Source organism: Oryctolagus cuniculus, chromosome 12, assembly GCF_051225735.1.
Source record: "Oryctolagus cuniculus isolate XC-2025 breed Fujian yellow rabbit chromosome 12, ASM5122573v1, whole genome shotgun sequence".
NCBI classification, from domain to species: Eukaryota; Metazoa; Chordata; class Mammalia; order Lagomorpha; family Leporidae; genus Oryctolagus; species Oryctolagus cuniculus.
In genome coordinates, this window is record NC_142878.1 from 106,358,937 (window position 1) to 106,383,443 (window position 24,507).

The 24,507-nt window shown below is 48.6% G+C and overlaps 1 protein-coding gene across 40 annotated transcripts in view; it reads right to left on the reverse strand.

Annotated features, from left to right (window-relative positions):
- Nucleotides 1-105: 105 nt before the first annotated feature.
- The window catches only part of NRG4 (neuregulin 4), a 155,593-nt gene continuing 131,191 nt past the window's right edge, over nt 106-24,507 (reverse strand). For 9 of the 40 annotated variants that reach the window (XM_089310814.1, XM_089310810.1, XM_089310812.1 and 6 more), the window contains 2 exons: nt 17,683-17,762; nt 16,006-17,441 (listed from right to left, as the gene is read on the reverse strand). In XM_089310814.1, coding sequence (XP_089166940.1) covers nt 17,308-17,441; nt 17,683-17,762 — 214 coding nt within the window. In that variant the 3' untranslated portion in view covers nt 16,006-17,307. The other 31 variants (XR_016218405.1, XR_016218404.1, XR_016218402.1 and 28 more) reach the window with 22 other exon arrangements.

Sequence of the window (24,507 nt, forward strand, 5' to 3'; positions counted from 1 at the left end):
CTTTGGGTGGGTGAAGTAAACTCATCTTCTGCAGTAAAAGCCTACAGTCGTGGGTGTTGATCACTCCTCACTGTCCTGTTCCCAGTAGAATGATCACAAGTTTGATTTCTTAAATTTTTATTTTTATTTATTTGAAAGATCTAAAGATAGAGGAGAGAGGTTTCCATCTGCAAGTTCATTCCCCAAATGGTTCCAGCGACCAAGGCTGGGTCAGGCGCTTCCTCTGGGTCTCCCATGTGGGTGCGGGGGCCGGACCGCTGGAGGATGAGATGTCGGCGCTGCAGGCTGCGGCTTAACCCACTGCCCCACAGCGCCCGTTCTCTGCCTTTCGCACAGTGGTGGGCCCTCCCAGAACACAGCGCATTTCCTGGGCTCCCTGGGGGTGGGACTGGGTCCTGGACGGAGGAAAGCAAGGGAGTGGATGGGTGGCCTGCTTTTTTGCCCCTTTCTGCATCCTGTCACTTGGAGTGTGGACCTGGTAGTGAGCCACCTCGGGCCATGCAGAGCAGTCCCTGTCCCCGGAGGAGGAGGGCCCCGGAAGGATCCCAGGCCTGTGCGGCTTCTCTGGACGGCGTTAGAGGACAGGAGTCGTCATCTGTCTTGTCATGCTGCTCTTTGGATTCTAGGTCTCGCCTGCAGGGTAGCCTCCTGCTGGCGTATTCTCTGTAGCACAGTGTGTGCAGCACTGCTGCTGTGGCCCAGGGAAACCCTGCAAGATAGGTCAAGTCAGAGTTCACTGCTGTTAGGTCACTTTCCTCCCAATTTTTACCACACATATATGTGTGTGTGTATGTGTGTTTAAAAGCTTAGCATTCCTTTATGATTATTCTAAATATCAATTCCGAGGAAAGTCCAAAACAGTTTGCGTGCAGAATGTTCACCTGTGGTTGTAGTCATCATTGGGCAATGGCATGGCATGCATTATCCAGTAGCTAGCACCCCAAAATCAAACATAGGGCAAAGGTTTTGAAAACTGTTCTTGTCCCTGATATTAACCAGAGTTGGCTGAGCAGTGGAGAAAAAGGGATTTTTAAAGCTGAAAATATGAACAAGTACTTCTGGAAACAGTTATGAAACGTTCAGTTGCTGCTCCCAGAGTTTGACATTGCGCTGGGTCTACTTTCGCAGCCATGCTAGGAGCTGGCCGTCTGGCTGCAGACTCAAGTGCTGGCTGGGAGGGCCCAGCGCTGGCCCAGTGAAGCAGCCACCGCACGCACTTGTGAGACTCAGAAAAGGATCATGTGGACAGCTCAGGGGAGTGGCGGCTGCTCAGCCCAGACAGCACAGCTTTCCTCCATACACTGTCGAAGCATGATGACTCCTGGGCCCATAGTTGCCTTTGCAAAAGGCAGCATCAAGGAGACAACTCTGTTTTCAGTCCCTTGACCCAAGCGTGAAAGCTTTTACTGACAACAGAAATCTAAGGAAGAGGAAACAGCAGAGCACTTCAGAGAGCTCTTGGAAAATGCAACTAGAAGTAGTTTATTCTGGTGCAAAAAAACTGCTTGTCTAGTTTTCTCATAGCTTGCATTTTCCATGAATCCTTTGAAGAGAAGACCCCATAACACCCTGCAGCGCAATGGGGTGACAGGTGGGGGAGGTCTCATAGGTTGGTTCCTGGAACAGTTTTCTCGGTTTTCCTGTATCATCTCAGCGTAGGAGCCCAGAGTACAAAGACTGGCTGCTGGCGTACGCTGCAGAGAGAGCAAAATGAACACGCCAAGGATCGTGATGGGAATAAGCTTTTGGAAACCTGAGAATGTTCTGTGCAATCTGCAGGTATTTTCAAGACAAAACAAATGTACTTTTGTCATTTTATACCCACCCAGCTTGGCCCATTAGCACTGCCATAAATTCAGATGTAATGGAAACAGACGATTCCCAATCCTTGTGATGGGAAATCATAAGATTTTAGATGACGGATTTGATTTTCAGTTAGGATTTTCATTAAGCCAATTCATTCTAACAACACTGTCAGCGATAACATCCTTGTTAATGAACAGGATTAGTGACCGTTCCATGTGAGTAGCGTGTTACCAGGCAGTTATCTTACGATCAGAAGGGGACAAGGGCCAGGCACCTGCAAGGCAGTTCCCTTGGGTGAAGACGACAGAGACCTGGCATCAGCAGAGGGCACAGTGGCACCGGGAGTCGATGAAGCACTTTCCCTGCAGGTCTTGCACGGGATCCTCAGTGACTGTCCTCACCTTGCAGCCAACGCGGGGGCAGCACGCTCATTCAGGAGGAGCTGAAAAGATTCATTCGTGGTATTTAAGTGTCAGTGGCCAGGCTGAGAATTTCAAGGCCGCTGTTTTGTTATTTCCAGTTCTGACTGAGCAAACTCAGTCCCCATCTCCGTCCTTTGTAAACAGAGCTGCAGGTCAGGAGTCGGGCAGAGATGGCCCGAGTGACATCAGCAAGATGGTGGACTGGACACAGGAAGCTTCCGGCTCGCCTTCACCAGAGACACGGGACACAGGGAGCAGCAGCCGTCGGAGGTGGCTCCAGTGGTCAGGATGCAGGAACACCAGGTGTGGCCACCCAGGGAAGGCCGAGTTGAGAACAGACATCACAGCATGAGGACCGCCTGGGTGCTGCGCCTGCTCTCTAGTGCAGTCTTACTGTTGAAGCTGCAGAAACCTGAGCCTGCAGGAAGCTGAGGAGACCTTGTTTGCACAGTGTGCAGCCTGTGTTTTCTGATTTCTTGTGGGTACCTACAGGAAGTGTGGGCTGCTTGTGAAAGCTACATGGATCCACAGTTGGGCTAAGACATCACAGGTGAAGTTATAAATCAGACCAACCAAAGCCCAAAGGAGCAGCTAGGGTGAGACTCTGGGAAGCCAGGACATGGAAAAGCAGCCATATACTCGTACATGGGGGACTCAATGCTGCATGCCTTCCCAGGGGAGACAGCTGCTCAGAAAAGAGCTTAGACCTTCAGCTTTCACCCTGGTTGGCTTCCTAAGCTCAAAGAAGTCACTGGCCTGGCACAGAGCCAATCTACAAACACTGGGACAGTGCCTGGCATGCTGGATGAGAATGCACTCCAGGGGCCAACATTGTGGCCTAGCAGGTTAAGCTACCGCCTGTGATGCCAGCACCCCACATGGGCACTGGTTCAAGTCCTGGATTCTTCACTTCAATGCAGCTCCCCACTAATGTGCCTGGGTCTGCCACCCAGGTGGGAGGCTTGAACCGGCCTAGCCCAGCCCTGACCATTGTGACGGGTGAGTGAACCAGCAGTTGGAAGATCTCTTACTGTCTCTCCCTCTTTAACACTTCCTTGCAAATTAAATAAATAGGCCTTAAAATTTTTTTTCAGTAGAACATGAGATACAAGGAATAGTGCAAAACTCTTAGGATATAGTTAACTTCTGTAATAAAAGGAAAATGTATAAATCTGTTGAAATTAAACATTACATGCTTACACAAGGAAGGAATGAGAAGGGAAATTAGAAGAATGGTGTGTACCAAAAACATTGCTGAAGGCAAAATTTAGCTATAAATGCTCACATTAAAAAACAGATCAACAAACTAGCCTGCAACTTACAGAATGAGAAGATGAATAAACCAAGCCCAAAAGCTAGTGGAAAGAAGGAAATAATAAAGATTACAACATACAGAACAACAACAACAAAAAAAAACAGTAAAGGAAAGCAAATTGGTTAAGATGATGAAAAATCCTATATCCAGAGAGACTTAAGAAAAGGTTTAAGTTAGTAAGAGATGAAAATGGTAACAATGCTGCTGATACTACAAAAACGAAGTATAGACAACAGTATGAACAACTGGACAGCCTGTATGGAATGCGTTCCCCACCAAGGCTGACCCACACAGAAACAGATCTGAGTAGATCTGCAGGCACAAAGGTAGCTCCTGGACCTGTAATCAGAAATCGCCACAAGGAAAAGCCCTGGACCCGAGGGCTTCAGTCATGAAGTGTACCAGATGAAGAAGAAACACCAGTTCTCCAACTTTCTAAAAACTGGAAGACAAAGGACGCTGCCCGGTTCATTCTGTGTCCAGCATTACCCTGATACCAGAGCCAGGCATGGAAATGCCAGCAAAACCCCAGCTGCAGGGAACTGCTTTCTGTTTTCAGTTACCTGTGATCTGAAAGTATTAAATGGAAACATCCCAGAAATGGTGTTCTGGGTAGTGGGGTGAAATCTTGTGGCGCTCTCTCAGGAGGTGAGTCACCCCTTTCCACCATTTCCGGGCTGCATCTACCACGTGTACCCCACCTACTTGCTGGCCACTGGCCTGCTAGCTGCTCCAGTGTTGCAGTGCTTCTATACAGAGAACCTTCGTTAGCAACGGCCCTGGGCGCAGGAGGAGTGACCTGGGGCCTTTTACCACAGTGTGGGCAGCACTGTTGTAAATCCCCCAGTGGGCCTGTAAACCTCAGAGTGTGACGCCATGGCTTCAAGCATCCACTAGGGGGCTTGGAATAGATCTCCAGTAGATGAGATGAGAGGGCTTATGTGAAATTCCTCAATAAAATACTAGCAAAGGGAACCCACAGCATACAGGGAGTGCACACACATCCACGTGGGACCGATGCGAGGGTGAACCCTGAACCTGAAAGCCCGTCAGTACACACACCTCGTTAACGGAGTGAATCTCACAGTCGCCTCACTGAAGTAAAAACCTGTGACAAAACTCAGTGCCCTTTTGTGACTGAAAACACTCAGTGAACTAGGAATGGAAGGAAACTACCTCAATATAAAAGCCAAAAACCAGAGTCCCACAGCCAGCACTTACCCTCAGTGGTGACACAGGGATCCCCCAAGATCAGAAGCAAGAGATAGATGCCCATTTTCAGCTCTGACATGGCACTGGGAGTTGCAGCTATCCTAGCTGGAGAAGGTGAAACGGTCTTACAAGTAGAAAGTTTGGGAAATTACAAACATGCATGCGTGCGCACCACACACTGTTAGGGCTGATACATGCATTCAGTGAGATACAAAGTCAACACAGACATTAGCTGTGTTTCTATACACTAGTGAATGAGCAACCTGAAAAGGCAATCATGAGAATTCCATTTGCAGTAGAATAAAAAGTGAAAACACTTAGGAATTGACTTAACCACGAGGTGAGAAGCTTGTACAATGAACACCACAAAACAGTTCTGAAAGAAAACAGACAGATGACCCATGTTGATGGGTTGGAAACAATATTGTTAAGATGTCAGCATTACCCAAAGCAATCAATCAACATAATCCCTATAAAAATCTCAGTGCTTTTTTTTCCCCCAGAAGTAGATATCCCCAGCATCCACATGGAACTGCAGGGGATTCCCAGATAGCAAAGTCAGTCTTGAACAAGCGAGCACTTAGTACCACGCAGCAGGAAGCAGGCGTTACGATTCTGACACTGATGAGATGCCTCAGAAAGGGTGTGGGAAAGATGGAATTGAAAGATAACTGAAAGGGCACACCGTTTTCTCCTGCTGTGCGTTTCCCATGACTTACTGAAGACTCCGCTTACAGCCCGAGAATAAACCGTGTCAGGCAGTCCGATGACGTGGACAAACCCGTCCAGAGTGTCCAGTGAGGAAGAGTGAAGGTGGAGGCTGACCTGCCACCTCACCCAAGATGAACTCAAAAGGCATCAAAGACCCACATGTAAGTGCTGAAACTAGAAAGCTCTTAGGGAACAAGGAGGAACTTCCCGGATTTCTTGGAGTTGACCCCAAATTCACAGACAACAACAAAAAGTAGATACACTGGACTTCTGTAGCATTTTAAAAGTTTGTGCTTGCAAGGATACTATCAACAGGGAAAAAAGGCAGTCCCCAGAATGGGAGGAAATAGTTGGGATGTGTGTATTTGGTAAAGATTTAATGTCCAGGGGCTTGTGCCTTGGCGCAGTGGGTTAAAACCCTGGCCTGCAGTGCTGGCATCCCATATGGGTGCCGGTTGGAGTCCCAGCTGCTCCTCTTCCAAACCAGCACCCTGCTATGGCCTGGGAAAGCAGAAGATGGCCCCAGTCCTTGGGCGCCTGCACCCGCCGTGGGAGGCCCGGAAGCAGCTCCCGGCTCCTGGCTCCTGGCTTTGGATCGGCCCAGCTCTGGCCATTGTGCTCATTTGGGAGTGAACCAGTGGATGGAAGACCTCTCTCTTTAGCTCTACCTCTCTTTGTGACTCTTTCAAGTAAATAAAAATAAATCTTAAAAGTAAGATTCAATGTCCAGAGTACATACAGAACTAAAACAAAGACTCCTGTCTGAAAAATGGCAAGGGTCCTGAACACACAAGTCTCTAAAGGAGACATGCTGATGTCCACCCTCATGAAGCAGAGGGGACTTGGAACTCAGAATCAGAGCGAGGCACCGCTTGACTTGCATTCACATGGCTGTTACAGGGAGAGCAGGATGGGATGCATGCTGGCACGGCTACGGAGAGACCGTGGCACTGTGCACTCCCTGGGGGCAGGTGCCGTAGGAAATGGCGATCTTTTTTTTTTTTCTCTATTTTTATTTTATTTTATTTTTTAATTTTTTTTTTTTTTTTGACAGGCAGAGTGGAGAGTGAGAGAGAGAGACAGAGAGAAAGGTCTTCCTTTGCCGTTGGTTCACCCTCCAATGGCCGCCGCACTGCAGCCGGCGCACCGTGCTGATCCGATGGCAGGAGCCAGGAGCCAGGTGCTTCTCCTGGTCTCCCATGGGGTGCAGGGCCCAAGCACTTGGGCCATCCTCCACTGCACTCCCTGGCCACAGCAGAGAGTTGGCCTGGAAGAGGGGCAACCAGGACAGAATCTGGCGCCCTAACCGGGACTAGAACCCGGTGTGCCGGCACCGCTAGGCGGAGGATTAGCCTAGTGAGCCGCGGCGCCCGCGAGGAAATGGCGATCTTTATAGCAGGTTCATGGTTACCGCTTGATCCAGCGGTCCTGCAGAAGGGTACACATGCAAAACAAGGCCTGTTCCTGATGGCAGCAGCATGCTAGCTCGCTGGGGAAAAGCACGCCATGCCACTGTGGCTTCCACACAGTACCCGCGTCATCCCGTTACAGGTACCACAGAGCAACGGGCGCTACAGATGCTCACCTTGCTGCCAGCAGCCCAGGTCTGTGGCGTGATCGCCTCTGCGGAGTCTCCTTTAGGGGAGGAAGGAGTGCGTGTTCAGTCTCATTACCTTATGGTGCTTCCTATTCTGCTGTGAAATAAAAGCAATGGTTTGGCTGACATTTACTTAGTGTTCTCCATGACCTATGGAAAATGAGGAACTGAGAGGTTTTCTCCTTCTCAGTGTTTCTCACGCGCACACCTACTTGTCTCACGTATACGTACCCAACCTTCTGTCTGTGGGATGAGAAGTGAGGAGAGCCAGTTTCTCGCCCCTGCCCCGAGTGCTCACTGAGGGGTCACTTGGTGTAAGCTGCCCACCCCGCCTTCCCTCACTGCTGCCTGATGCCCCTGAGATTCTGAAATGAGGTAGGGGAGCTGGAGTGTGCTGGAGCCACACTAACTGCAACTGCAGGTGGTAGCAAGCCACAAGAAAATCTTAAAGAAATGCAAGGACTGAGAAAGCCTGCAGCTAAGTGGAGCATTCACTGTAGCAACAGAAGCTGCTGCTGTAGCCAGCGTGGGCTGTCAGCTGTATCTGTAGACTCAACATGCAGTGAGGAAACATGGATCTCAGAGCCGTACTCACCAGGTTCACGTCCTCGCTCTGCAACCTTGCAGATGTACGATCTCCATCTCAACCCTGCTAGGCCGCTGCTCCGTGTAGAGAAAACATGACACCTGCCTCACACAGCCTCTAAGATGTGGACGGGCTGAAGTACATAAAGCACAGTGCCTGGGCGTGTGACGGGGTTAGGTCATTTGGAGAGTGATACTGGAGAGTGAGGCATTGGGGCATTTGTGGATTGTGGGTGATGTGTAACAATGTGAATGTACACTAGGACTTGAGGCTGTAGATTCCCTCAAGAAGCACGGTAAGGAGGTTTGGGAGGTTTGCATTGCAGGGCCCACAAGAAAGCGATGTGACAAACCCTTCAAGGCCGCTGAGCGAGGTCTGTGGTAGCAGCAGGATGCTCTTGGTGGTCCTAGTAAGCTTTATGATAGAACAAACTTAATGTGATAGACATGAGTGAACAGTGTGCAGGCCCCTCTCTAATCAGCCCTCATGTGAGCCTTCAACTTGATTTTCACCACACAGATGGTGTCACCTGTGGGAAAAGGCATTGCCTTTGCTTTCCTTCTGTTACTGCTTTGGGTTACTGAGGTTGTCTGACTTACAAAGACATCTGCTTGGCTGAGTGGAACCCAATACTCACCTTAGCCACTTTTTAGCTATTCTTCCCTACGTTAAAAAAACAGCAATTTCATACTTAAGTTTGAAAACACTTTGTCAAGTTTTGGTCAGCAGCATTCAGTTTGGTTCACCTACAGTGAGATGTACTGGAGGCTTTCAAGAGGCTTTTGGAGAAATGGCATCAAAGGATGTGCATTGCAAATGCCCTAAACAGCACTCTGGCCTCAGAATCAGCCCTTAAGGCATTCAGATCTGGCTAAAAACCCCATGAGAGTTTCACAGGCATGGAAAGCAAAGACACTGTAGCAAAACAAACAAAAAAATGACCTAAATGAAAGATCTCTGTGAGTGAGATCCCAGCGAAAAGAGCAGCCATCCAAGAAGGAGGTACCTTTCTCTGAAGGGAGGAGAGAACTTCCACTCTGACTCTGGCCTTGTCTAAATAAGATTGGAATTGGTGAACTCAAGAGGCTTCCACAGCCTTGGCAGCTCATGACAAGAGCCTAGGGTGATTGCTGATGCCATAAATAAGAGTGTCAATTGTTAAATCAACAATGAGAGTCACTGTGCACCTGCTCCCCATGTAGGACCTCTGTCCTTAATGTGTTGTACTATGCAAATTAATGGTAAAACTATTCGAACAGTACTCTATACTTTGTGTGGGTACAATCTGTTGAAATCTTTACTTATATATACTAGGTTGATCTGTATATAAAGAGAATTGAAAATGAATCTTGATGAAGAATGGGATGGGAGAGGGAGCGGGAGATGGGATGGTTGCGGGTGGGAGGGAGGTTATGGGAGGAAAAGCCACTAAATTGTACTTTGGAAATTTATATTTATTAAATAAAAGTTGAAAAAAATTATAAATGACATTCAAAAACATTTAAAAAATAAAAAGATGTGCATCCCCACAGACTTTGCGAGGTACTCGGGACAGAGTGTATCATCGCAGCCCCCTTCCAGCGCACATGTCAGTGGCGGTAAGTACATCCACACGGTCCCTACCGTTACCACCATCTCCAGGCCTGGTCTGTGTCCCAAACCGAAACTCTGCTCCTGAACCAGGAAGTCCCCGTTCCTCTCTGCAGTCCCTTTGTGTGTCTGCATTTGACTGCTCTGGGTCCCTCACAGACGTGCAGTCACACACTGACTCTTGTGTCTGGCTTACTTCACTTAGCATGATCTCTTCAGTGTTCGTCCGTTTTGTAGCAAGCGTCAGAATTTCATTCCTTCTTACGGCTAAATTCCATTCTAAGTATATAGTACTTTTTTTTTAAATCCATTGATGAACACTGGGTTGCTTCCACCCTTCTGTGATTGTAAATAGTGCTATGAGTGTGTGCGTGAAAATATATGTTCAAGTCTCTGCTTTCATTTTTAAAAACGTTTATTTGAAAGGCAGAGTTATAGTAATTCTATGCTTAATTTTTCTGAAAACTTGCCATATTGATTTTTTAAGATTATTTATTTGAAAGTCAGAATTAGAGCAAGTGAGCAACTAAGCAAGGACAAGCTTTCCCTAGCTGGTCTACTCCTGATGGCTGCAACAGCTGGGGCTGGGCCAGACTGAAGCCAGGCGCCTCCTTCAGGTCACCCATGTGGATAGCAGGAGCCCAGCACTTGTACCATCTTCTGCTTTTCCCAGGCCGTGGGCAGAGAGATGGATCAGAAGTGGAGCAGCTGGAACTCGAACCAGTGCCCCTGTGGGATGCCGGTGTTGCAGGCTGTGGCTTTACTCACTGTGCCACAATGCCGGCCCTGCCTTATTGCTTTCTTAAAGCAGCTACATTAGTTTATATTCCCACCAGCAAAGCACAAGCATCCCAAATTCTCCGTGTCCTCCCTGTTTCTTCTTCTTTTTAATACAGCCACCATCTAAAGGGATGAAGTGGTACCTCGCTGTTGTTTTCATTTGCATTTCCCTTTTGAGTAGTGTGGGTATCCAACTGTCCCAGCATCTTCTGTTGAAAAGACTCCTTTTCCTGCTAAATCGCCCTGGCACCTTTGTCCAAAATCAATCATGGGTCTATTTCGAGACTTATTTCTACCTTGAGGCCAGTATCTCACTGGGTTGATTATTGCAGTTTTATACTACGCTGAGAAAGCAGACAGCTTTGTTCTTTTTCAAAATTTTTGCCATTCTGGGTCCTTTGTATTTCTGTAGGAATTTTAGACTCACCCTGTCAGCCTCTACACCACCACCTGCTGGGATTTCACTGGGGTGGCATCAGGTCTACAGGTCAATTTGAAGAAAACTGACATCTTAACAATACTGGATCTTCCAAAGCCTTGAACACAGTATGCGTCTGTTTATGAAGGCCTTCATTTAATTTCTCTCGACATTGTTTTGTTTTATAGTTTTCACTGCATAGGTTTTCCCCATTTCTCTTAAGCTATATCGCTATGTTCTTAATAGTTCATGATGCTATTGTAAATGATATTGTTCTTAAAATTTCCACATCAGTTGTTACTTCTATATAGGAATACAATTGACTTTTTCATATAGGTCCTCTATCCATCAACTCCGAAAAGATGTAAACACATCCAAATTAAATTATTACAGGAGTATTCAAGTTCCCTGTTTCTGTGAGAGATTTGGGAGTTTTATTTCTCAAAGAATTTGCCTATTTCATCTAGGTTGTTCAAACCCTGCACTATTATCCTTTTAATATTGGTAGTATTGGTAGGAATTCCATCTTATTCTTTACACATTTTTTATTTATTTTCATTTTATTTGAAAGGCAGACAGAGAAAGAAACAGAAAGTGAGTGATTTCCATCTGCTGGTTCACTCCCCAAACGCCCTCAACAGGTAGGGCTGGGCCAGGCCAAAGCTAGGAGCCTAGATCTCAAGCCAGGTCTCCCTACTGGGTGCCAGGAACCCAAGCCCTTGGGCCATCTTCTGATGTGCACCAGCAGAAGCTGGATCAGAAGCTGGGATGCTGGGGTCACAAGCAGTGTCTTAACTCCTGCGCCACCACACTGCACTCTGCCCAACCCGCCTTGGCTTCCTTTTAGACTCCTGGGTTCTTTAGAAGTGTGCTATTTTATTTCCAAATATTTCAGGATTTCCCAGAGATGTTTCTGTTATTGTTTCTTATTTAATTCCTTTGTGGTCAGAGAGCCTTTTCTGTATGACTTGAATCTTCTTAGGTTTCCTGGGGTCATGTCTACCAGAATGCGGTTTATCATGATAAATCTCCATGCGCACCTGGGAAGGGTACATCCTGTTGTTGGCTGGAGTGCTATGCTAGCTAGGTCAAGCTGGTGGAGAGTGTTGTTAAAATTTAGTGTATCTTCATTGATTTTCTCTGCCTCTTTTACCAGCTGTTCAGACAGTCACCGCTGCCTCTGATGGTCGTAGGGATCTGCCCATTTCTTCTTGCAGTTCTTCCAGGGTTGCTTTATGCAGCTCAAAGCTCTGTTACTTAGGTGCATTTGTGTCACTCAAAACTCTCCGGAGCGGAACCAGTAGGATGTATTCATATACAAAGAGAGATTTATTTAATGGAATGGACTCTTGTGGTCCACAGGCTTCAGGGGTCCCAAATCTGATGGAGGAGGCTGGAGGGAGCCTCAGGAGAGCTGCATTCAGGTCCACGAGCAGCCTGGGGGACCAGGGGCGAGGTGCTGTGCAGGAAGTGAGACGGCGCTCTGTGGGAGATTCTTCTTGCTTGGGGAAGGTCAGCCTTTGGTTTTACTCATTTCCTTAAGGGAATGGGGCTCCTGCACTGTGGAGACGGGTCTGCCTTTCTCCTAATCCACCCATTTAAATTTCAGTTTCATCCAGGAGCACTCACAGCACCATCCGTGTTTGACCAAACATCTGGAAACACAAAATAACATCACAGTGCACGAACGTTTACTACTGTTACGGCTTCTGGATAAGCCAGTCCCACCATGGCACGACAGCCTTTGCCCTTTAATAACACTCTGAGCCAGGACATTGCCTTCGTCTGCTGTCAGCCAGCTACCCGGCTTTCTTGGCATCAGTATGCATGTGTATCGTCATTCATCCTCTTACTTTTAACCTATTTGTGTCTTTATGTTAAAGTATAACTCCTAGAGGTGGCGTATATTGCTTCCTTTTTAAAGATTTGCTTATCTGAAAGGCTGAATTATGGGGCAGGGGGTTGGGGGCTGGAGAGAACAATCCTCCATCTGGTTCACTCCCCCACATGGCTGCAATAGCCAGACTTGGGCCAGGCTGAATCCAGGAGCCTGGAGCTCCACTGGGTCCCCCACAAGGGTGGCAGGGCTGAGGCACTTGGACCAACTTCCACTGCTTTCCCAGGTGCACCGAGCAGGGAGCCGGATCGAAAGTGGAGCAGCCAGGACACAAACCAGGGCCTACGGGGGATGCCAGTGTTGCAGGCTGTGGCTTAACCCACTACGCCACAGTGCTGGCCCCATGGCAGGTATTTTTATCCAGTTTTACAATCTATTCCTTTTAACTGGAGACTGTAGACCACGGAGGCTGCGTCTGGATTCTCAGCATCCATCTCTGACTTACCTTTTCCTTTCAAGTGACAGCCGCGGCTCATCTCCATCCCTCCCCTCCCAACTTTGCCATCTGTTAGATGTTCTGCTTTCACACATGTGGTAAGCCACACTCTACACTGTTACATTTAAATTAAAAACTCATATTTACCTGTGTGGTTCCTTTGCGGATGTTTTTTACTCCCTGACGTAAATCCGTATTTCCATCTGGAATCTTCGCCATCTTGTTCGAAGGAATTCCTTTCGCGTTTATTTAGTGCAGTTCTGGTGATGATAAAGTCACTTAACTTTACATTTTTATGCCTGAAAAATGCCTATTTTGCCCATTTTTTTCTAGTTACTGAGTTATTTTTGTAGCTTAGTTGCGATGATAAGTCACACACCATACAATTCACCCATTTAAAGTGTACAGTTCAATGGCTTTTAGTATATTCAGAGTTGTGTAATCAACTTTAGAATATTTTAATTCCCAAAAAGCTCCCCCCCGCCCCAGCTGCCATGTCTCCAGACGGCCCAGCCTGGGCACTTCGTGCGCAGGGAGCCGGGGACCTCGTGTTCTTGGTGACTGGCTCCTCTCACTCCCCCACGCTGCTTTCCAGGCCTGTCCCTGTCCTGCTTGGCGTCTGTCTCCTGCTGACTCACGCCCCACAGCAGCACCACGGCACTTACGTTTCTCATGGACAGCATGCTGGCTGTCAGACACGATGCTGCCGGACCACGCATGGACACATGGCTGCGTGGACAGTTTCCAGTTCTCCTGGGTACACTCTCAGGACTGGCACTTGCGGGATTGTATACAAATTCTGTGCATCACCTCTGTGGAACTGCCGGACTGTTCTCCCAGGGTCTGCACCATCCCAGCTGCCACCCTGTGGGTTCTGACTTCTCTACCTCTGGCCACTGTGCTGTTCTTACACCCACGTGTGCAGGAAGTGGCGCCTCACTGTGGTCTGATCTTCACTTTCCTGATGGAATCCTTCCATATGCTTGTTGGTTACTGGCACATCTTTGGAAAACTGTCTCTTCAGACCTCTTACCTACTTTAAAACTGGGTTATTTGGGGCGAGTCTTTGGCCTAGCAGTTAAGATTCAGATAAAGATACCCACATCCCACATCAGAGGACCTGGGTTCGATACCCAGCCCCAACAGCTTACTCTGGCTTCCTGCTGGTACAGCTCCTGGGAGCAGCAGTGATGGCTCAAGTGACTGGGTCCCTGCCCCCTCCTGGCTGCCAGCTTTGGTGTGACCCATTTCTAGCTGTGTGGACATTTGGGGAATGAACCAGTGCATGGACAATCTCTCTGTCTCTCCTCTGGAATAAAAGCTTTAGAGTCTCTATATTTGTCTTTTTAGCACTAAACTGTAAGTTTTCTGCATACATTTTTGATTCAAGTCCTTTATCATAGTGTATAATTTGAACATTTTTTTCTCCCATTCTATGTTTTTTCTTTTCATTTTCTTGATGATATCCTTTGAAACACAAAAGTATTTTTAAAATGTTGATGAATTCGGTTGATCTATTCCCCCTCTTCGGTTGCTTGTTCTTTTAGAATCAAGAATCCTTTGCCAAATGCAAGGTCATGAAGATTTATACCTATTATTTTTTCTATTAAGACCTAAACGGCTTTAGCTATTACATTTAGGTCTTTCATCCATTTTGAGTGAATTTTTATATATTGTAGGGGGTAGGAGTTTAAATACATTCTTTTGCAAATATATATCCAGTTTTTCTAGAACTATTTGTTGAAAAAGTCTGCCATTTTGCCACTGGGTTGTCTCGGCACTAAAAACAATCTGTAAGATTGTGAGAGCTGCCTTTCAAACTCTCAGTTCTGTTCCACTGATCTGTGTCTCTATGCCAGGACTGCACCATCTTGGTTTCTACAGGTTCACGGAAGTTTAGAAATCAGGAAATGCGAGTTCTCAACTTTGTTCTTCTTTTTCAAGACTGATTTGCCTATTTTGCTTTGTTTTTGAGAGATGTTTTTTCTTAGGTAGAGAATTCACAGGCCGGCGCCGCGGCTCACTAAGCTAATCCTCTGCCTTGCGATGCCGGCACACCGGGTTCTAGTCCCGGTCGGGGCGCCGGATTCTGTCCCAGTTGCCCCTCTTCCAGGCTAGCTCTCTGCTGTGGCCAGGGAGTGCAGTGGAGGATGGCCCAAGTGCTTGGGCCCTGCACCCCATGGGAGACCAGGAGAAGCACCTGGCTCCTGGCTTCGGATCAGCACGGTGCGCCGGCAGCAGCACGCTGGCCACGGCAGCCATTGGAGGGTGAACCAACGGCAAAGGAAGACCTTTCTCTCTGTCTCTCTCTCACTGTCCACTCTGCCTGTCAAAAAAAAAAAAAAAAAGAATTCGCACTAATTTTTAGAATACACGATGGGCGCCACTGTGCTCCATGGGCGTGTACTGTGGGAGGAGGCCGCTCCATGGGCGTGGACTGTGCGAGGAGGAGGCCACTCCGTGGGCGTGGACTGTGGGAGGAGGAGGCCGCTCCATGGGCATGTACTGTGGGAGGAGGCCACTCCGTGGGCGTGCACTGTTCAAGAAGAGGCCTGCTGCCGTCCCTGTCTCCCTAGGCAGCGCGTTTCTATCTGGCTGCCCAGAGGAGCTTGGTACCGGCTTTTCGCAGTTCGCCAAGGAGGTGCCATGATGCTGGTTCCTTCATACTTCTCTGCGTGGTCTTTACTGCATTTCTTGTATCTGCAGGCTGACCAATTTTACTAAATCTGGAAATATTTGGGCTATTATTCCTTCAGAAATTCTTCCTGTCCTTTCCGCTCCCTTCTCCCTTCACGAACTCGCTGACCCAGTGCTCTGCACCGTAAGTCGCTGTGCGGCACACGGATGCTTTCTCATTACCTTTTTTTGTGCTTCTGTATTTCCTATCTTCAAGCTCACCTATCCTTTCTACATTGTGTAATCTGGCATTAATGTTGTTCAGGGTTTTTGTCTCACATTCTAGCTTTCAGAAAGATTTATTTGTTTTAAAGGCAGAATGACAGAGAGAGGGAGAGATGGACAGAGGGCTATCTTCTACCCACTGGTTCACACCTCAGATGGCTGCGACACGCAGGGCTGGGTCAGGTGGGAGCCAGGAGCCTGCAACTTCAGTCAGCTCTCCCATGTCTGTTGCTGGGACCCAAGCAGTTGAGCCATCATGCGCCGCTTTCTCAGGTGCACTCGCAGGGAGACAGATGAGACGCACAGCAGCCCGGACCTGCACTGCACTCTGATACGGAATGCCAGTGTCACAAGCAGCCGCTTAACATTCCGCTTCACAATGCCAGCTCCCTAATATGATTCTTTTTAACATCTTCCAAGTTTCTCCTTAACTACTGGATATACGGAATACATTCGTAACCGTTTAGCTTGTTTGCTGTTTCTCACGTATATGTCAATTTCAATGTATTAAATGTTCCTCATTTTTAATAAATGCCCTGCTTCTTTGCGAGTCAGTAATTTATTTTATTTTATTTTTTTGACAGGCAGAGTGGACAGTGAGAGAGAGACAGAGAGAAAGGTCTTCCTTTGCCGTTGGTTCACCCTCCAATGGCCGCCACGGCTGGTGCGCTGCAGCCGGCGCACCGCGCGGATCCGATGGCAGGAGCCAGGTGCTTCTCCTGGTCTCCCATGGGGTGCAGGGCCCAAGCACTTGGGCCATCCTCCACTGCACTCCCGGGCCACAGCAGAGAGCTGGCCTGGAAGAGGGGCAACCGGGACAGAATCCGGCACCCCGACCGGGACTAGAACCCGGTGTGCCGGCGCCGCAAGGTGGAGGATTAGCCTGTTGAGCCGCGGCGCCGGCCGCGAGTCAGTGATTTTTTTATTGAAGGTGAGATATTTAATGCTGAGCCTTGATCTGAAATGCAGTTATTTGGAAGCTACTTGATTGTTTCAGTTCATGCTTTCAAGGTGTGTTAGCCAGTCCAGGGCCGCCCTCAGTGCAGGGCCTGCCCTCAGTCCAGGGCCGCCCTCAGTGCAGGGCCCGCCCTCAGTCCAGGGCCCGCCCTCAGTGCAGGGCCGCCCTCAGTCCAGGGCCGCCCTCAGTGCAGGGCCCGCCCTCAGTCCAGGGCCGCCCTCAGTGCAGGGCCCGCCCTCAGTCCAGGGCCGCCCTCAGTGCAGGGCCCGCCCTCAGTCCAGGGCCGCCCTCAGTCCAGGGCTGCCCTCAGTGCAGGGCCCACTGCTCCCTGTGCTGAGGAAGTCCCCTTTTGTGCCCTGCACCCGGCACCTCATCACACGGAGGTGTCCAGTCGTGGCGGAAACAGCCACTTTGGCCCCCCCAATCACTTCAGGAAATCCCTTCCTTCACCTCAAGTATCTTCTCCGGCGTGTGTGCTGCTTTCTGCAACGTAAGCTCTCAGAGGCTCTCTCCCCAAACTCTGATCAGGGAGCTACAGCCTCCTCAGTCTTTCCGAGCTCAGCTCCACCTTCTCAGCTCTGCCAAGCGCAGCCCGAGTCCTCCTGCCTGCCACCCACCCCCCAGGGCCACTGTCTGGAAACGCCATCCAGGCAGAGATCCTGGCGCTCCCTGCTCACCTCATCTCTTTCCCACGTCAGGGGTCACAGTCCTTTGTTGCCTGATGTCATCAGCTTGAAAACTTATTCTGTCCATTTTAGAAGTGTGTAAAGAAGTAAATCTAGTCCCTCGTGTTCCGTGTTGGTCGGCAGCATCTGATGGTAAATCACCCATTTACCATCTCCAGGTGCTCCCGAGAAACCAGTCCTAGCTAGCAACATACTGAGACGGCATCGTTTCCTTTTGAGAAAAAGTGCCAGGGCTGCCATACTGCGGTCAAGAAACGTATCCTATGTGAATAAAGATGCTTAGCACACACTCCGCAGACAGATTCTTAGGATCAAAGGCAGAAACCTCAGTACTTTATGACCAACGCGTCATCTGGGATTTACTCACCCCGGTGGGCACTGGCACTGCTGGTCTCCACCAGGCTGACGTCATACTGGACTGCACTGGCTCTCTGAAGGTGCCCCTTCCTGAAGAGGAGAGAACACACGGGTGAGAGCAGGAACTGGGAGCGCCTGTCCAGAGGGTGGGTCTCCCCTGCACACACCCACGGAGAAAAGGCCATCCACAAGCCCCGAGGAGGGCCTCGCCGCAAGTCCACCGTTCTGGTCTCCACCACTGTGAGAAAGACGCTCCCTGGCTCCTGCCCGTCTGTGGTTTTTCTGAGGGCAGCTTCAGCAGGCCCGCACCTGGCTCAAGGTTCAGGCATCCGTGAGCTCAGTCTAAGAAAGAGTCGGTGAACACTGTTTTTCTGTCCTCTTTGTTTTTGTGATTGGTTTTACTGAAACTCACCAGTAAAGCTTCTGGACCTGGGGCTTTTGTGAGATTTTCTATTTAATTTTCTGGTCATAGAACATTCTGGATTAAGTAGCTCTTCTTGGGTCAATTTAGGAAAGTTGTATTTATTTTTTAGGAATGTTTGCACTTAACCCAAGTTTTCTTTCTTTTTTTAAAATATGTTTGTTTATTTATTTGAAAGAGTTACAGAGGGGAGCGGTAGAGAGAGCGTGCGCACGTGCGCGCGCGCACTAGAGAGACAATGGCCTAGAGAGACAATGGCCAAAGCTGTGCCGATCCGAAGCCAGGAGCCAGGAGCCTCTTCCAGGTCTCCGACATGGGTGCAGGGGCCCAAGCACTTGGCCATCCTCCACTGCTTTCCCAGGCCGTAGCAGAGAGCTGGATGGGAAATGGAGTAGCTGGGACTTGAACCGGCACCCATATGGGATGCCGGCGCTTCAGGCCAGGGCCTTAACCAAGTTTTCAAATTTGGCATACACCTGCAAAAAAATATTTTACTATTTTAATGTATGCAGCAGCACCTGAGCTATAGACCCTTTTTTCATTCCAAATGTTGTTCATTTGTGCCTTTTTTTTCTCACTTTTTAAGTCACTGTCAGAGATTCTTCAGTCTTTCAAAAGCCCCAAGCTTGAGCTTTGTTGCTCTCGTCTGTTACATGTACTGTGAGAGTGTGTCATTAACTTGCGCTCTTTCTTACTGACTTCTGTTTTTCCGGAACTTATTTTGCTGGCTTTCTTATTTTCTAATGGGTTATCTCATCTGTAAACTTCCCTCACTGGCATCTCACGGCTTGGTCACATAGTGTTTCCATTACAGTGCAGGTAAAAAACATTTTCTTTCTTTTTTTTTTTTTTGACAGGCAGAGTGGACAGTGAGAGAGACAGAGAGAAAGGTCTTCCTTTGCCGTTGGTTCACCCTCCAATGGCCGCAGCGGCCAGCGCGCTGCGGCCGGCGCACCGCGCTGATCCGATGGCAGGAGCCAGGAGCCAGGTGCTTTTCCTGGTCTCCCATGGGGTGCAGGGCCCAAGCACCTGGGCCATCCTCCACTGCACTCCCTGGCCACAGCAGAGGGCTGGCCTGGAAGAGGGGCAACCGGGACAGAATCTGGCGCCCCGACCGGGACTAGAACCCGGTGTGCCAGCGCCACTAGGCGGAGGATTAGCCTAGTGAGCCGCGGCGCCGGCCTGTAAAGAACATTTTCTAACTTGCATTATGAGTTCTTCTTTGAACCACAAATGATACAGAAATATGTTTTTTAAATTTCACACATGAGGAAGATGGTCTTTTATCTTTTTTCTTTTGTCACAGTTTTGCAGTGTGGTCATAACGAGGACACAGACTGTCCTCTGTGTGTGGTGGGTATCATACTTTTGAAATGTGTTGAAAACCTTATGGTCAGCCGGTGCTGCGGCTCATTTTAGGCTAATCCTCCGCCTAGTGGTGCCGGCACACCGGGTTCTAGTCCTGGTCGAGGCGCCGGATTCTGTCCCGGTTGCCCCTCTTCCAGGCCAGCTTTCTGCTGTGGCCAGGGAGTGCAGTAGAGGATGGCCCAAGTGCTTGGGCCCTGCACCCCATGGGAGACCAGGAGGAAGTACCTGGCTCCTGCCATCGGATCAGCACGGTGCGCAGGCCGCAGCACGCTGGCCGTGGCGGCCATTGGAGGGTGAACCAACGGCAAAGGAAGACCTTTCTCTCTGTCTCTCTCTCTCACTGTCCACTCTGCCTGTAAAAAAAAAAAAAAAAAGAAAGAAAGAAAGAAAGAAAAGAAAACCTTATGGTCTAGTACAGAATAATTTTCATAGTTATTAGTCTATGTGAGCTTCTAAAGAACTAACTCTTGGGTACTGTGTGGTAGAATAAGTATAGTAGATTAAGCTTGTTAGTTATGTATTATTAAAATTTATATTGTGTTACTGCTGCATTTTCTTATAGATTTCTGAGAGTTACACATTAAAATTTAACTATTTTGGTTGCTTTGTCCCTTTCTCCTTTATATTTCAAAGTTTTATTTATATATGTTGAGATTCTGCTAATGGTATAGACTGAATGTCTGTGCGGCCCCTCCCTGGTTCACAGAGGATTTGGGGGAGGTCGTTGGGTCATGAGGGAGGCACCGTCATGAACAGGATTATAATACAATGAGCTCTCCCCACCATGTAAGGGCACAATGAGAAGACGGCCTCCTAAAAAGTCTAACTCCTATTTATACTATTATGTTCTTTGTCTTTTATCTGGAATCCTTGTACAATTACTATTGATGTTATCTAGATATAATCCAGTCATCTTTTTTCCTTTTTTTTTTCTTTTTAACCATATGACTGTTTTTTTCCTATACTTTTGTTCTTAAGATAGCTGGACAATTATTCAGTTCGATTTTCTACCTTCATAAGTGTTTCCTTAGGCACTTTAGTATTCACTATAACAACGAAGGTCAAAATTGACCGATGTCTTTATTCTCTCTCCAAACAGTGGCTTCAGCACACTTTAATTATAGGCCTTGCAACATCTGCTATTTCTGTCATGGGTTAATTCTTTTTTAAAAACAGGACAATACTGTTAAAATTTATACTATTGAAAAAAATTCTTTTTGCATATTAGCAGCTTTCTGTCCTTTCTTGCACTCCCACGTGCCACACATATCACCACTTTTCTGCCGGAAACGCTTCGTCCAGTTGGGTTCACTGAGGATTAACTCTCAAATGTTCCTGGCCGATGATTAGTCTCATTTCCTCTGATTCCTGAGTGATATTCTGTTACGGAAATTTGGGGGTGATAGTTACCTTCCATCAGCACACTGAACATACCCTTGCTGTGTCTTCCAGTTTTGTTTCTTTCCTCCTGCGAAGCTGGCACAGTTTAACCGTGCTGTCTTTGAAGGGACGTGGCCTCTCTCCCACGTGTGCGATTTTCTCTTCACGACGGGTGTTTGCAGTTTTACTAGGTCTTTGCCGGACGCGTCTACTTATCCTGCTTGAGACTTGCTGGGCTTCCAGAAACCGGGCTTCCTTCATCAGCTCTGAAAGGGTCCTGCCATTACACTGCAAACCCTGCCCTGCTCTTCCCTCTCTCCTTCCGCAAAGTCCAGCGGAACGCACGTTAGATACGCCTCCTCTGCCCCGTTTCCTGATGTCTCTCCACCCCTCTTCACCACTTCCCATTTCTTTTTCTCCTGGCATTGCCTTCGGGGTAATTTCTTCTTGCCTATTTTCCAACTCTATTGGAACTCTAGTCTATTATTGTGTCTAAACTGCTGTTTAAAAACACATACTAAATTCTGAAAAACCTTTGTCAGACTAGGACATATATTGAGTTTTTAAAAATTCCCAATGTATTCTTTGTTGTCGGTGCTTTGTTTCAGTCTTTTTTTTTTTTTTTTTTTTTTTTACAGGCAGAGTGGATAGTGAGAGAGAGAGACAGAGAAAAAGGTCTTCCTTTTGCCGTTGGTTCACCCCCCAATGGCCGCCACGGCTGGCGCATCGCGCTGATCCGATGGCAGGAGCCAGGTACTTCTCCTGGTCTCCCATGGGGTGCAGGGCCCAAGCACCTGGGCCATCCTCCACTGCACTCCCTGGCCACAGCAGAGAGCTGGCCTGGAAGAGGGGCAACCGGGACAGAATCTGGCGCCCCGACTGGGACTAGAACCCGGTGTGCCGGCGCCGCAAAGTGGAGGATTAGTCTAGTGAGCTGCGGCGCCGGCCTTGTTTCAGTCTTTATCAATCTATTTCCAAAACTCTCATTTATTGATACAGATTAAACATATTATTTTGCTGCATATATTTGATGATTCCAATAAAGACTTGAATGTTCGAGTCAATCGGCCATTGCTGCTACTTCTAATCTTCTGTGTCTGGAGGTCTTTTCACAGCATGACATGCTTTTCCAGGAACTGACTTCCGTTTGTCTCCGTCACCCACCTGGGGACAGTACCAGCCTGCACCATTTCACTCTCTTTTTCTCCCTTAAACAGACAGTGCAGAGTCAGGATACAAACCCATATAATGCTTGTGAGTGAAGATTTCTTTCCCTCTTCATTCAAAACCATTCCTTGTTTTTATACCCCTTTCTTTCCATTATACCTACACTTTCTGCTCAGCAGTATGGGCTGGCCCGCGTGAGGCCACTTCTGAGTAGCAACCTCTCTGAATTCTGCTCCAAGCCTGCAGAGCAGCTCTGGCGCAGGGCGTCTCTCGGAAACTCGGCTGCCTGATGGCTCTGAACAATGGTGGCACAGGACGCCCAGGCCCTCGCAGACTCAGGGGAGCAATGGTGGCACAGGACGCCCAGGCCCTCGCAGACTCAGGGGAGCGATGGTGGCACAGGACGCCCAGGCCCTCGCAGACTGAGGGGAGCAATGGCGGCACAGGGTGCCCAGGCCCTCGCAGACTCAGGGGAGCGATGGTGGCACAGGACGCCCAGGCCCTCGCAGACTCAGGGGACTGGCAAAGGAAGAGCTGTGTGAAAGCTCTACGGATTCTGAAGACACACAGGTCACTCTCAGCAGCTCCCAGTGGCACACTGAACTTGCCCACGCAGCTGTGGCCGCCTTCTGAGGCGTGCAATTCTGGCTCTCGACTTGTGGGCCTACGGCTGGACAGCATTCCCTGACGCCTCTGTAACTGAGCGGGACCTACACTGGTTCTGGCTGATGAATGTCAGAAGCGATGTGTGTGGCTGCTGGGGAAGATCACTTCAGTTCAAGTGTGAGCCCCTCCAGAGTGCTCTTTTCCCTCCGGGAAGCCGGCCAACAGCACCGCTCATCAGCCCGAGTCCTCGAGTGACTGTGATCAGCACAGCCCCATCTGCTCACCCACGATAATTACATGCTGCGGTGAGAAATAATCCACTCACTGTGAGGACTGCCTCCTGGTCTGTTTTCTGTTGCTATAATCGAATAACACAGACTGGGTGATCTGTGAGAACAGAAGTTTCTTTAGCTCCCAGTTCTGGAAGCTGGGAAGTCCAAGCGCTTGGCACTGGCGCCGTCTCAGCATCTGGTGAGGGTCTTCCTGCTGGAATGTGACACGGTGGAGGGCAACACGTAGCAAGACAGAGTAAGCGAGCCAGAGGAGACTTGCTTTATAACAAAGCTGCCCGTGTGGTCACCTGTTAGCCCACACAGGGGCACAGCCCTCCTGACCTGGTCGTCTCCCAAAGCCCCACCTCTCAGATGCCATTAACACAGGGCTCTGGGGACCACGTCTGCTACATGACAGCTGCAGCCAGACCTAGAACGTCCTGACCGATACAAGGAGTTAACTCATCACCCAATCGACAGCAGATGAGAACTCTATTCCCAGGCAGACACTATGATGGTTAGTAAGGGAATTAGCAGTTGGTCTTCCCCTTAGCATATCAGACTGAGTTCAGGGGAATAGAAAAGATCATTATTCAGTTTTTCAAACCTTTATACATTTAAAGTCAAGAGTAAGCCCAATTCCAAAGATGAGTGTTTTGGTTATCAACTTCTACATAAAATATTGCCCCAAACTTAGTGAATTAAAAAAAAAAATTCTTGGCCGGCGCTGTGGCTCACTAGGCTAATCCTCTGCCTTGCGGCACCAGCACACCAGGTTCTAGTCCCGGTCAGGGCGCCGGATTCTGTCCCGGTTGCCCCTCTTCCAGGCCAGCTCTCTGCTGTGGCCAGGGAGTGCAGTGGAGGATGGCCCAAGTGCTTGGGCCCTGCACCCCATGGGAGACCAGGATAAGTACCTGGCTCCTGCCTTCAGATCAGCGCGGTGCGCCGGCTGCAGCGCGCCGGCTGTGGCGGCCATTGGAGGGTGAACCAACGGCAAAGGAAGACCTTTCTCTCTGTCTCTCTCTCACTGTCCACTCTGCCTGTCAAAAAAAAAAAAAATTCTCACAGTTCTGTGGGTTGATAGCTGAACATTTTTTAGCTTGAGGTTTCTAAGTGGTTATGGCCAACTGGCAGGTAAGTCAAGAGTCAACTACACGTTTAAATGAGCTGAGTATCTGGAATGGTTCACTCAGGTGACTGGCAGTTGATGCTGGCTGCTGGTTGAGTTGAGCTGGAACTGGTCCTACATGCTGTTTAGGCTTTGTACATGGTGGCCGATTCCCAAGGGAGCAAGAGGTGGAAACTGCCAGGCCATTTAAAGACTGTGCCTTAACTGGAACATCATTGCATAATATTTTATGGTCAAAGCAGTCATGGTACAAGTCCAGAGTCAAGGAGTTAGATCAGGATTCCCGACAGGAGGGGCAAGGTCCCACTGCAGAAGAATATGTGAGAATGAGAGCTCTCAGGTGGACACTTTGAGAAGCATGAGCTGATACAATGGTATATTTAAATATTTGTATCTGAAGTAGTCAGGTGCTAAAATTATGAGAGATAAAACCTGCTGGGTTGCTCAAATGATATGTTTTGGGATAAAATACTAGCATCCCATATTTAGAAA